Here is a 14,705-nt window from a genome sequence, read left to right on the forward strand (position 1 = left end):
TTGGTTGACTATAGTGTTAACTTGCGACCTCGTGCCGAAGGTAAAAGAGTAACGGAATTGTTACAATTTCTGATGACTGGATGTTATGGAAGAGATGTGTGTGTGTGTGTGTGTGTGTTTTATGGCATGGTTGTAGCTGTTGTCAGCAGATTGTTGACACAGCATGTTAACCAATGTGTTGCAAAGTACAGTTTTTAAAGCCTGGTGCACAAGTTTCAAAGAGGAGGTAAGTGTTTTCACCTTTCCTATCTCTCTTTACACACACACACACACACACACACACACACACACACACACACACACACACACACACACACACACACACACACACACACACACACACACACACACACCCTGATCTCTGTGACCCTTTATTCTCCTTTTGATCAATCACTTCCTCAAATCCGTGTGTCTCCATTCGTGTGAGTAATTGTATTGTGTTAGATGCTGTCTGACTGTTCTTTATTTTTCATTAAATCAACAGAAAAAGATGATGATTACATTGTGCTGTGCCATCATTGGAATCGTTGTATTCTCCTATCTCTACAGCTTCTTCTCATAGGACGTTTTAAACAGGTAAAACACCTGCATCAGCCTTTAAAACTATGAATTCACTTCTTTCACACTGAATGTTGAATAAGGTCCTTTTTTTTGTCATTGTGTAGTGTTTCTACGGAAGAGTGAGTCAAGAAAAAAGAAAATGTCCTGAGGCGCTTCCCTATGTTTACCCTGCATCTCTTCTAAAATCTAATAAAAGTATGAAAAAAAATGAATTGAACCATACCAGCCCTGTGCACTTACCCATTTGTTATTCATTTGAATTATTTTCTTGCCGTATGAAGTGTTTGAAAACGTGTTATAAATGTGTAGATTGTTCTCAGTCTGCCTGTTCATCACCAGATGGCTCAACATGACACTTAAAATAAAAAAATGTTTGACCATTCTGGTCGGCTGTAGTCTACCGCCTCCTGGTGGCGCTTAGAGAGGATAATCATATTTGTTTACTGTCAGGAAATGATTCATAAGGATTAATTTTAAAAAGAAATGCATGAAGATATATATATTTTTTAAATCTGTCGTTGGCTCCAAAAGTCTATTCATGCTCACACACATAATTATGCTCTGGTCAAAAATATCCAATTAAGTAGTATTTTCTGGCGTATGTGTTGTTATAATTTGAATAAATTATGTGTGCTGTTGTGTGTGATCTGTCTGTATGCGTCAGTGCTGCTGAAACGCGTTGCACTGATGGTCTTTTCTGTAACAGCGGCTGCCACTCGCTCACTGGCTGCGTGTCAACCCTGTAGAGCCTGTTATGTAATAAATGATTTCTGTGCGTTATTGTAAGTGTTGGTGTGTGTGCTTTCGCTTCTTGTGTTGGAGGTGTGTACATGGCTCGGTCTGTATTGCATGGAGGCTGGCTTCCTAAACACCTTTTTAACATTTAAATCTTCAATGTTTTTACATTCTTAAGCTGCAGGAAATGTATGGCGATGCACGGAGTAACATCTGTGTATGAACGGCTTCCCTGACCTCATTTCAGTCCCCATCTCGTTCTTCTTCCTCACCGGAGGCAGGCCCGGCCCATTGACACCCCCGTGGGGGCGGGGTCTATACAAAGGGTGCACTCGTTTTCCGCCTTCGTGTTTACAGGATAACCACTACTGGGATAAAATGAGATTAAACTACGTATATTGATCCCCAGGAGAGAAATGTAGCATTAGAGCAGCACATAGGTTAAATACACGTGAGATTAAATAAAAAGTAAAATTCAAGTAAACCAATCAAGTCAGAAAAGATGTAGACTAGAACAGAACATCAGTCTGATCAGTCTGCATAAATATAATACACATGCAAAACCACAGGTGCATTTTCACAAACCAAAGGGAAGGGTACAGTAGGCAATACGGCTATTTGAAAAAAACCCATCTATTTTATTTAGCATTTACGCAAAACATCCTGCATAACGCGAATTACATATTAAGATAACACGAACAAATGTGTACAATGTGATATATTCATTTACAAATTGAGCAGAAGTGTGGTACATCTAACATATTTATAAATGTTTATGAAAACGCAGTAACTATGTAAAGTAAATTACTCCACATAAATACACTTTTAAGGTAGTACCTTACTTGAGTGTTTCCATTTTTTTGCTCCGTTATTTCAACATTAAAATGCTGCTTGCATACTAAATAACGAACCAATAAACACAGGCAGGCCGTGCATAATAGTTTTGCAATTTTATTATTATTTACTTATTTATAATACTTGTTTTGATCTTGTTTTTTTTTATTGTCTCTTGTTTGCACTATCCACTATGCTGCTCTGTAATCCTGTAAAAACGGATTATCTTATTTATTATTAGTAGTTTTGATACTTTTTTGCAAATACTACCTTACAGTGACGTGTGATTATAGTAAATAATATACAGGGAATGTTTCTTACATAACCGTCAAACCGGGGAAGACAAACCAAGCACTCTTGTATATTAACATATTATAATCTTGTTTAAAAGGCACATGTTGTGTCCAATGGGAGTGTTCCTATGCTAATCGTTAGTAGCGGCGAGGTAAATCGGGGGGTGGGTCACGAGCTTCTTTTTTTCCCTTCGTGTGTTGTGTATGTGTGTTTTCTCACCAGCTGAAAATGGCGGCTCGGAGCGTCGAATCGTTCTAACTTTATCGCACAATAATAAACACAACAATATAACACAGCTGTTGTCACATAACATGGAGGGAAACTTTACTGAGAGACCGCAGACGCTCTAGCTGGGACATATAACTTCCACCACTACGGCTACAGGAGTTAATACGCAGAGGTAACGATAAAGAAGCGTACAACTGTACAGAGGCTAATGTCAGCTAGCTAGCGTTAGCCGACGACTTAAGAAAGGGATGCCATTGGAGCTAGTTCGCGTTAGCCGACAACTCCAGCTAGCTAAATAACGTCCCTAAATGGACTCACTGGTCACGGGGAATTCCGTTTGAACGGTAGTAGCTCCTGTCGGCACTTGTCTGTCTTAATACAGCGACGCAAGTCCAACGTAAATGTGTTTGTGTTGTGTTGCTAACCTCAGGCAACAATGTTTGCTAACGTTAGCACGGCTACCTAACGTTAGCTAACGTCAGGCTCTACTCCGAGAGAGAGGTGTGTGTTTCTGACACACTGAAACATTTTAACACCGGTTGACTGTTTATTTGGTGTAATTTAACGTTGCTGCCGATACTTTTTGTCTTCTAGAGATTATGGAGGACCCTCATACACGGTACAGCAAACGGCTGGTGAGTAACGTCAACTGAACCCAACTGCTCCAGTTGTTTTGTGTCTAACCGTTACAATGTGTTGTGATGGATTTGATGTATTTCATCCAAGGTGTGTGTGATGTTGGCCCTTTTGAAATACACGAAGCAGTCCAGTAAATCATAGTATAGTTGGTTAGAATGGCCCACTTTCTTTTTGGCACAGTATGTCATGGCAGTGGTCCTTTCTGTTTAGCGTGCCACCCTAATAAAGGTAATGAACCTGTCTATAAGGAGTTCAAGAGAAGGTCAGGTTCACTGTCTAATCTGGCGTGACCTTGCTTCACCATCCTACCCCCTGGTTGTTAAGTTATTTACTCAGTGCTTTCATACTTCCCAGTATGTACTGTATTTTATTAATACTAGTAAAATATACATTTCTAAATATATATCTGTGTCTGTGTGTGTATGTATATGTGTATATATATATATATATATATATATATATATATATTATAGGCCATTGTTGATTTACTTTTGTAAAACATGTCTAGGCCTATTTGTGGAAGCAAACGCTTAATAAAAGTACCCAATAAATAGCTGCTTAATTGTAATTAATTTATTCCCTTTGTCATTTTTATTACTCTATATGAAAACAACTGTATGGGTTGCTTTCATAGTATTACATTGTTTTCAGTTGCAGAGTAATAGCTACTGTGCAGTGCTCAGTTATGAAAGTGAGGAGTATCAGAGTTTAGATGATGCCACATTTATTGTTTGGGGGGGTGGGGAGATGTCAGAGTGGGGGTGTTGTGCTTTATCCATCTGTCTAGCCAAGCAGTGCTGCACAGGGTGAATGGCAGGACGGGAGGGGGGGGGGGAGATTAACCCCTGCTATTGTCATGCTGTGTTGCTTGGTTCTCACGTGAACTATCTGGCTGACTGATCTGCTTGGATTGATTCATCGTGATAGGTGAAAGCATGATTTTTAGCACTAATTTTAGTCCTTTTTTGGCACAGAGATATTAGGGACAGATCCCTTGGGTGTCACCTCATATCTTAGCAATTAGATTCCAGTAAGTACGTTAAAAATAAAATACATTATTAAGCAGTGTTTCAACGGTTTCTTGGTTTTTTGAATCTGTTACTTTTGATTGTGCTTGCTTTTTGTTGTGTAGATTTTCATAGAAATGGTAGTTTGGTAAAAAAAAACATTGATGTGATGCTAGTTCTGCTTTCATGGTTTAGTCTGATCTTGACATCAGCATTGCTGTCTGATAGCTTTTTCGTGGCACTAAAATATCGTTTGTACCGTAAGACATCCCATAATTCTCACTGCCAGTGTGTTCCAACCCTCTCATCCTGTCCTCTTTCTGTTGCTCATCACAAAACCTATTTTTCATGCTTGACGTCGAGGCTAACAGAGATGGTCTTCTGTCCTCAGCGTACAGGGACGCGGCGCCGCTACCAGGACGATGGAATCTCAGATGATGAAATTGAAGGCAAACGGATGTTCGACCTGGACGAGAAGTTGCAGTGCGTCCGGTTTAAGTCTAACTTGGTCAAACACATGGAGGGTAAAGGTGAGAGGTTTCAACATATCTGATGCCGTGTAAAGGCAACTGCGGCTAACTCTTCTAAACGCTGTATTGATACTGCACATTTTTAAGACTGTGTTGATCGGATAAAAGTGTCTCTGCAAGTTCATATTGTCTAATTTAAGTATTACTGTTATGACTCTGGGTTATCTACCCATGTATGTGTGTTTTTTGATAACTGACTGTGTCACTGTGTGCGTCTCCTTTTCTAGATTTCACATTTGAGTACATCCAGAGGGAGGGGCTCAGGGACCCCATTATCTTTGAGAGAGCTGATGGTCTTGGCATACAGTCAGTCGCCTTCTTTTACTCTTTTTTTTTTTTTTTGATTCTCATATGGAGATATATATTCTTAGTTTCAAATCAAATGCCAATAAACCTGTTTTTTTTCTGGAGATTAAAAACACATTTACATGGACTTGCCTCTCTCTTGCAGAATGCCAGACCCTGATTTCAGTGTGAGTGATGTCAAGTTGTTTGTTGGTAAGTTCCTGTTTTATGACCATTCTGTTTAAATTCTTTTACTTTTGTACACAAAATGCGAGTCTTATAGAACGATATTACTGTACTCCAAATAACTTGAAGGAACTGCTAAACTAGGTCTTTGAACTGTAAAGTGTCTCGCTCAGTCTGTATCTCAGTATTTATTTATTAACAAAAAAAGCTCTGTTCCCAAGTTGGTTGATTGTTAATGTAAAAAAGTATTTTTATAAATATATCAATATCGGCCTCCAAAAAGTATGACCCAGTATCGGTCAGGCTATAGTTGCTTGGCATTTCTATTACAAATAACGTGTATTGCACACAATGCCAATGAGTGTCGAGTATATTTTAGGACAGTGGTCACAGTAGTTGAACCACTTTCAATCCTCTTACAGGTAGTCGACGCATTGTGGACGTGATGGACGTGAACACCCAGAAGGGAATCGAGATGTCGATGGCTCAGTGGCGACGCTACTACGAAACGCCCCCATCTGAAAGAGAGAAACTCTACAACGTCATCAGTCTGGAGTTCAGCCACACCAGGCTGGAGAATCTGGTCAAACGTCCGGCGTCGGTGAGAATGCAGATGTGCACATTGATAATGTTATTTCATAACTCTTATTCACGCATATCTGTAAGTCACAAACATTTTGAGCACTCAGAAAATCACACTTTAGGCAGTTAAGGAAGACGGGATAGTTATTATCATAATTTGTTTGCTACTTTGACGGCTATTAATCTCTGTAACTCAGAAACTGGGGTTTGGTGCAGACATTTTGAATGTACGTATTTTCTTCAGGTGGACCTGATTGACTGGGTGGACAACATGTGGCCCCGCCATCTCAAGGAGAGACAGAGAGACTCCACTAATGCCATCATAGACATGCATTATCCCAAAGTACAGAAGTGAGTAAACCAGAGCTCTCACAAACGTGGAACATTTGCCATCGTATAGAAAAGATACAATACTGATCACATCTCCATCAGTGATATAATCCAATTCAAAGTCTCTTAATGCCTTTATCCTTTTTTTTCAATCTTAAATCTGCGTTGTGTTTTCTGTCCTTCCCTCACTCCTCGTAGGTACTGTCTCATGAGTGTGCAGGGCTGCTTCACAGATTTCCACATTGACTTTGGAGGCACTTCAGTGTGGTACCACATCCTGCGAGGAGGAAAGGTCGGTCTGCGTCTCACACCACACGAGAACCCTTCTTTTTGAAGTTTTAGGCTGCCTGTAGTGACCCAGTGGAAATGTTTAGTTGGAATGAGGGACAGTCGTTGTTTTCACTCATGCTATTAGAATACAACTAAATGTCAATGTGGACTAACACTCCATCTTGCCTTTTAACTTTCTCTTAACGCATATGAACATTAGTGCCATGGATGCATCTTTAAGTATTTGTTGACCTCAGACCATCAACGTGACCTTTCACCCTGGGATCCCTGCAGGTGTTCTGGCTGATTCCACCCACACCACCGAACCTGGAGATGTACGAGAACTGGGTTTTATCAGGGAAACAAGGGGACATCTTCTTGGGGGACAAGTGTTACGACTGTCAGAGGATCGAGCTCAAGCAAGGCAACACCTTCATAATCCCATCAGGTATGCTCCTGTAATAAAGCAATGACACCATACATATAAAAGTCACACGTGACCACTACATATCTTGAGCTTCCTGCGTCCTGTGTGTTGTAGGGTGGATCCATGCCGTGTACACACCGGAGGACACGCTGGTGTTTGGGGGAAATTTCCTCCACAGCTTTAACATCCCCATGCAGCTCAACATCTACAGCATTGAGGATCGCACACGGGTGAGCATGTTGATATTTCACCGTCCTCTTGACTCGCATTGATGATTGCTTCAGATTTTGTGATTATGCCGAGTCTTATTCTGTGGAAAAACAGAATCATTTCTCAACAACATGACTTTAATGTTAAGAATTGTTCACAGCCATAAAGCTAACGATGCACCGATTTTAAATAATTTGTATTTCTCTAATATACCAATCTGGAAACTCAGAGTATCTGCCGATAGAGTAATAATCCGATAGCAATACCAGTGCTCCCATTTTCTCAATTTAAAATCTGTATATCTCACTGAGTATAACTCATTAGTATGTGAGTAAGTACCTCTTACTGCGGTTGTAAAGTACTTAAGTGGAATTAATTTAAGTGATAGTGAAAACACTGAATTTTAGAATGACACTCGCATGGTTTTTAATGTTGATTGATCATGTCGTGGTTTATACAATCCACCAGATAAGGTCTGTAAGTTTGTTGCTACTGAGTATCTGATTGGTGAATTGGTACGTGTGTGTGTGTGTGTGTGTGTGTATATATATATATATATATATATATATATATATATATATATATATATATATATATATATATCTATATCTATATCTATCACACGACGCAAAGATTGCTTCTGAAGCTAAAACACGCGTTGTTTGTTTTTGTCAAACGCTGTCGTTGCTCAGACAGCCGGCTGGGCTAAAAGAATCCAGCAGGTGTATCCGGACTCTAGCCACTGCAGCTACATCCTATCTCACTTCTCCTAAGCAGAAGTGCAAACCACAACAAAGTTTTGGCAAATGCTTCAGCTGCTTAAGAGCAGTTTGAAGAAGCAGAACGTATGCGTTTATGTATAAAGCAATACACTTGAAGCAACATAGTATACATTTTATTTTCTCTCTGTGGTTTTTGATGAAACTTGGAAGATGCAAAAAATGATTAGCCAAGTTTTTCTAATTTTTGTCCTTGTCCTCTAGGTGCCAGCAAAGTTCCGCTACCCATTCTACTTTGAGATGTGCTGGTACGTCCTGGAGAGATACCTCTACTGTCAGACCAACGTCTCCCACCTCACTCCTGAGTTCCAGAAATACTCCCTAGGCATAGGTGAGGATGAATGGATGCAAGAAAACATGGCTGTCCTCACTTGTATTTGTCTATTCTTTACACAGATGTGTAAATTAATCTGTCACGTTCACTCTCTTTTCAGGACTTACACAGGCTGACCTTGAAACCAATGATCAACCCAAGAATGGCACCTCTAATGGAGTTGACAGTGACATTGAAATCAAGGAGGTCATAATCAAGGAGGAAGAAGAAGTGGAAGAAGAGGAGACGGCTGAAGTTGCCACACCTCAGCACATGCTGACTCCCTTTGAGCTGGAGGGACTGTGGAACCTCTTAGGGAAGTTGGAGGAGCTGCCGGACCAGAAGAAGTGTGTTCCTGCAGGCATCATGGATGCTGCAGCCCTGATCCAAGACATGAGGGTGGGCCCAAGTTCCTTGTGCATCTCACAATAAGCTCACACTGGCTACTACGGCTTTTAGGGTTCTGTGCCAGGGTTGAAGTCCAGACATATATGATGTTTTTTTTGTCTTACTACTTCTTTTCTCTTCTCCACTTGTCTAGACTCTTCTGAAAGAGCATTCCAATGATAACCCCAAGTTGTCCTACACTGGAAAGCCCATTGTCAAGTGGCCTGAAAGGGTGAGTAGAGAACACATTTCTGCACACGTCCAGCAAGCTTGGATATATACTTAACATCCATAACCAGGCATGCAAACTCATCACCAACATCAAACAAGTCCTCGTACTGTACACGACTCTAACCGGACTTTCCTTCGCCTTTCCTGCTGATGACCATTATACAGCCGTCTTGGTACCAGCCCCCCACTCCCCCTCCCCCTGTCATTTACCGTCCTCGCTTGGGACCCACCCCCCACAAGCCTCTGGGTCAGAGGCCCACCAAGCGCTCCTCCATCTCGGCCCTGAGGCGCCGACGGGTGAGGTGCAAGCGCTGCGGCGCCTGCTGCAGGAAGGAGTGCGGCACCTGCCAGTTCTGCCACGACATGAGGAAGTTCGGTGGCCCTGGACGCATGAAGAAGGGCTGCATGATGAGACGGTGTCTGATGGTGAGTCTCGTACCCATCATTGGCTTTGTATGTGTGGAACCAAATAATGCTGCCCATCTGTCCGTATTATTGTACCTCTGGTGTAAATACCGTTTGTTCCTTCCTCCAGCCTGCCTTACCGAACACAGCGCGGTGTGCCATATGTGGAGAAGGGGAGTTGGACGAATCAAATCCGAGCACTTACTCACTCATGGAGTGCTCCGTCTGCTCGCAGATTGTCCATCATCAATGCATTAAGGTAATCAACTTCAGACCCAGTGAAAGCTATAAACTGAATACATTACCTAATTATTGCATGGTTTGTTTTGCTGCCTACGAAACTGCATATGTAGATGTTGATTTGCTGTTTCAGGAACCCGGTGAAGGGAAGATCAATAAAGATTTGCCCAGCTGTTGGGAATGTCCCAAATGTTACCAAGGCAAAGACTTGGAGGTACGTATCCTATCACTCTCCCTCTTGTCTCTCTTCCTTCTCTAAAACGCTTTTTCAATAACGTCCACTAGTTGCCAGATGGTTGATATTCATACTCAAATTAACACGACACCCTCTCTTCTTTAACCCCACCGACCGTCCCACACCAGTCTTCCAGCGATGAGGAAAGCGGAGAGTCGGAGGGCTCCACCTCCTTGCCACCGTCCAAGCTGGCCTACCGGGAAGGCATCGGTGTAGGTGAAGGGGTGAGACAAGGGAGACAGAGCGGATCCTCATCCCGATCCACAGCACCACCACCTTCTCAGAAACTTCTACTGCAGCATCAACAGAACCGCAAAAGAGCAAATGCACTGGAGCTCAGACTTAAGAAGAGGGTGAGGTGGATTTAGATGCCTTTGTTGAATTTTCCAATTTTAGTGATCAAAAGCAAGTAGTGATATTTTTTCTGCTTCATGGGGTAAATGTGTTGATGTAAAGCATATGGATAATTCAGCATGTCTACATCTCCAAATTCTTCTTTGAGTAGCGGTACTCTAGTTCTTATGGTTTCCTTTCAGTTTTAGAAGCCTCACAGAGTTTGGTGCCTTTTAAAATTCAGCTGGCCCAAGAGTAGGAAATGTACACAGAGAGCCCTTATTCTTTCTTCTGATTTTGATCTATTTCAGTCACTGAAGATCTTAGAGAATCTAAAAAAGTGTTCCATGATGAAACTTGCAGTCACCCTGAAACTGGCTTTGTGCGTTCCTCTACATTTGACATTTATCTCATCCCCTCGCCCCTTCTCTGCTTATTTCAGATAAAACTAGAGCGCAGCAAAATCCTAACGGTAAGCACTTATTTCCGTAATGTTCCATATTGCTGTATTTTATATACTATAATTCTATAAACAATTTTGTTTGTTGAAGATGCATTTCAACCACGAGCCATCCTTTTTGTGTCTCCCCCCCCAACAGAAGCAGAAGCACTCGTCTCTGGAGCGCTCTCCCAGGCTGCTGCGCTCCAGGGTGCTGTCACGGCTGCGATCTCCAACCAGCAGACTATCTCAGGGCCGAGGCCGGGGCTCCTCCTGGGAGAGTGGCTCCTCCTACCACAGCTCTCCAGGAGGGACTGGTTCCTTCCAGCAGCAGTCTTCCCTCGGTCTGCCACTTGAGCCCAAGGGAGAGTCCCACAGAGGGAGGGGGAGAGGGGTGAGGCTGCGGGGAGGAGGAGCAGGAGGAAGAGGAATCCGAGGTGGTAGAAGCCATGAAGAGTTGCAGGAGGAGAGCGAGGACAGCAGCAGCAGCAGCAGCAGCAGCAGCACCACCAACAGTAGCAGCAGCAGCAGCAGCAGCAGCAGCAGTAGTAGCAGCGATGCTGACGAGGAAGAGAAGAGAGGGCAGAACATTGGGAGGGGATTGGATAAAGAGAACCAGCCACAGTCGAGGCGAGGAGGGCGGGCAGCCAAAGAGAGGGAAGAGGAAGCGAGCGAGGTGGCCAACCAAAACGGTGCAGAGGAGGACGCCGAGGAGGAGACGGAGCAGGACAGTGAAACGAGGGGCAAAGATGGCTCATTTCTTAAAGTGACACTCCAAAGGCCATCCAGAGCCAAACACGACCCGTCAGCCATTGTCCCCAAATTAGAAGCTATCGCCACTCAAACTGCCACTTCCACAATACACAGCCAGACCAGAGTCCTCGTCAGACCCCCCATTAGAAGCCGCAGTCCCCGTCCCGATCAACTCCCCAGTAGGCACACGCCTCCTCACACTCGTAGTAGACTCACGGACACTCGCTCCTCCCACCCAGAGAGGCTGGAGGACTCTAAAAAAACGAGGACGAGCAGACCTGCTAAATTGAGCAATGGCGCGTCCTCTTCTTCGACCTCTGAGCTTTCCCATCTCCGCATCCCTCTGTCCGCCCTGCAGGAAGGAGGGAGCGAGGCCGACCGGGAGAACAGTGGCAGCGGACCAGGCTGCGAGAGGGAGGTGTGGGTATCCGTCTTCCGTTACTTAAGTCGAGCAGATCTCTGCATCTGCATGGCTGTCTGCAAGAACTGGTACAAATGGTAAGATCTCTTCGAGGATATGTTTTTATTAGGGATCTATTTTGCATCTGGTTCCTGCTCCGCAAAATACCTGTATTCGTTAAGCTCTGATGCTATCAACTCTTTTATCAAACCTGTTATCGCACGCTATTATAAAATGCGATCAAACCCCATCCTTTATTTTTATATATTTCCTATTTTAAACTCAGTAATGACATCGTGTTTCTCCATCTAAATGAGTGTGTAGGGTCAGTAGGTCATATCGCTCTGCAAAGGGATAACTATGAATGGACGTGTTCTTCATCAGCGTGTGCTTGTTCATAGGTGTTTAGACAAGCGGCTTTGGGCACGGATTGACCTGAGCATCAAACGCACCGTTACCCCTCAGGCCCTCACCGGCATCATCAAGAGACAGCCGGTCACGCTGGATCTGTCCTGGACCAACATCTCTAAAAAACAGCTCAACTGGCTTGTTGGCCGCCTGCCTGGTACGTACGCACACGCACACGCACACACACACACACACACACACACACACACACACACTCCTTCACACAATTTGTATTGCATTTTGTATTGAAAGTTTGAGATTAATTTGGAATTAGTCATGTATCCACCAATCAGCAGTGTGCTCTACCGAAATACATTAAACACTCAATTTAAATCTCTCTTTTGATGTTGCAGGGCTGAAGGATCTGATGGTGGCAGGTTGTTCCTGGTTAACTATTTCAGCTCTCTGCTCCTCTGGTTGCCCTCTCCTCCGTTCTCTTGACCTGCGGTATGCAGATGGCGTCAAAGACTCTCAGATCAGGGATCTAGTCACCCCTCCAGGTGAGGAAAGAGGAGCCTAAGAAACTCCCCTTGCCTTTCTTGTCATTATGCTCCCTTTATTTGCCCTTTTCCTCATCAAACTCTCACAAAAACGCTGCTTTTTTTTCCTTCTCTTCCTCCCCTCTGTTCCAGGTTGTGACAATCGCAGTCATTTTCGGACCATGCAGTGTTTGCGACTAGCAGGCCTGGACATCAGCGACTCCACTCTGCGCCTGGTGATCCGCCACATGCCCCATTTAACAAAACTGGACCTCTCCCACTGCAACAGCCTCACCGACAACTCCATCAACCTGCTGACCGCAGTGGGCTCGTCCACACGAAACACGCTCACAGAACTCAACCTGGGAGGTGAGAGGTTGATGGGATCGCTAATTCTTTAGGAAGAGCGAACGCGCGCACACGTTGCATGAGTTTTATTTCACTCGTATTGATGCGTCTGTGTGTTTGCCTCTTCCCTAGGTTGCAGTAAACTGACTGACACCAGTCTGAAGTATCTCCGCCGTCTCTCTTGCATCTCACTGCTCGACCTGCGAGGCTGTAAAGGTGTCTCCCGCAAGGCCTGTGAGGCCTTCATCTCCGAGCTGTCGGTCAACACACTCTACTGCCTGTCGGATGAAAAACTGATACAGAGGATTTCCTAAGCATCCGCCTCCTCTGACTGCAGAGGTGCAAAGGCAACAGTGAACCTGTGTAACACAAAGGACACAGATGGGAAGGGAAGTTCACATGCACCTGTATCACGTTAAAGGAGGGGGGGGGTCTAAACTGGGAGTGCTTAATCACTTAACTGGTGTTGGTGAAAGGGTCGTCACAGCTGAAACAATATTTCTTTTTTAACATGTACATTTTTCTGGGTACCGTAAAATAACTCATTTTTCAGTTCTTTTGGGGATTAATGTGGAGTGGGGAAAAGCAAAATGTCTTCTTTTTTTTGCCAGGAGTTGGAGAACATGGGCAATCAATTCTCTGTACCGGCACCAATCTTGACTCTCATCACAAACTCCTGCCTTGAGTTCGACTTTTGAGTTTCATCTTTGGAGCGTAACTGCATTGTTATGTTTGGCTGATTCCCATAAAGTCATATTTATCTTGTGATCTATCATTTTAACTCATTTAATATCCGCTACTTTTGGGTGCTCTAAATAGATGGTTATTTTTTTGGTCAGATTCAAGAGAGCACACGTCTAGAAGTTTGACGTCTGCTTTATGCACAACAACTATGCGCTGAGATTTATTTTTTTGAAGACAACTAAAGGTGACAGATCTTTGACATGACTTATAAAGTGGGGGAGTGGAATGGCCTGTGTTTACCAGTTGTATGTTCGGCTTAATAAGGCATTTGGATGCAACAGTAGTCTAGTGGTATACCTGATTAAGTGTACATGGACGTCGAGTAGATGTGGTTGTATAAAAGGGTTAAAAGACAGTGTGAGAAGGCAATCGACAAAGCAACAACACCTCACCCCAGCAGGTTGCATGGAGTGTTCGGGGTAAGCCACGGTTCAGGCGTCGGATAAATGGTGCATTTTCAAACAACCGTTAGACTTCAGGTGCTATTATTTCCAAACTCTTATTGCTTTGTTTTTGTACATTTAGAGCCAAAATGTTAATATTCTAGATGAAATTGCTCCCCACCCCTCTTTGATACACTTTCTTCTTTTCATGGATGAAACATGTGAGGATCTAATTTTCACTGAATTCCATGACTTTTGTCCAATTCAATATAGAGATGTACAATTGTTTTTGGGTTGGGGTTGCTCATTTCTTTGTTCCGTTAAAGTGTAGTAGTTCTGTATCAAAGGTCTCCTTCCTGACCGCCCTCCTGGACATATACCTTAAAATGAATATAAGTATATAAATATATACTTTTGTGTAAATGTGTTTTCCTCTTTTCGATTATCAAAACGGGAGTCCTGTAGCATTGTAATTATTTTCAAAAGCATTTTTCACTTTATGTTATTTGTGTTATTTTTCAAGAAAAATAAAAAAAAAAAGATAAACAATGGTTAACTGTCGTATTGTCACTGAACGTGGGAGATATGCATAACATAATAATACTATTTGGACTGTAGGATCCGATCAGATATCAGCTCCACCCAGCTTCTCCATAACCTGGAAATAAAGCGACGGAATAAATAAATAACGCAGCAGCTGTAAACACACT

The 14,705-nt window shown here is 43.1% G+C and overlaps 1 protein-coding gene across 2 annotated transcripts; it reads left to right on the plus strand.

Annotated features, from left to right (window-relative positions):
• Positions 1–2,660: 2,660 nt before the first annotated feature.
• On the plus strand, positions 2,661–14,523 carry kdm2ab (lysine (K)-specific demethylase 2Ab). Of its 2 annotated transcripts, none has more exons than XM_079167817.1 (23): positions 2,661–2,824; positions 3,247–3,287; positions 4,690–4,828; positions 5,056–5,134; positions 5,280–5,326; positions 5,722–5,900; positions 6,126–6,232; positions 6,410–6,503; positions 6,776–6,929; positions 7,023–7,138; positions 8,102–8,228; positions 8,332–8,609; positions 8,752–8,829; positions 8,994–9,254; positions 9,364–9,492; positions 9,607–9,687; positions 9,837–10,061; positions 10,484–10,513; positions 10,641–11,731; positions 12,035–12,198; positions 12,395–12,541; positions 12,674–12,889; positions 13,001–14,523. In XM_079167817.1, the coding sequence occupies exons 2-23, from the start codon at positions 3,252–3,254 to the stop codon at positions 13,180–13,182; spliced, it is 3,960 nt and encodes a 1,319-aa protein (XP_079023943.1). In that variant the 5' UTR covers positions 2,661–2,824; positions 3,247–3,251; the 3' UTR covers positions 13,183–14,523. The 2 variants fall into 2 exon arrangements, with proteins under 2 accessions (XP_079023943.1, XP_079023944.1); XM_079167818.1 differs by lacking the exon at positions 2,661–2,824 and adding an exon at positions 2,905–3,153.
• Positions 14,524–14,705: the final 182 nt, after the last annotated feature.

This window comes from Pholis gunnellus (genome assembly GCF_910591455.1).
Source record: "Pholis gunnellus genome assembly, chromosome: 10".
NCBI lineage: Eukaryota > Metazoa > Chordata > Actinopteri > Perciformes > Pholidae > Pholis > Pholis gunnellus.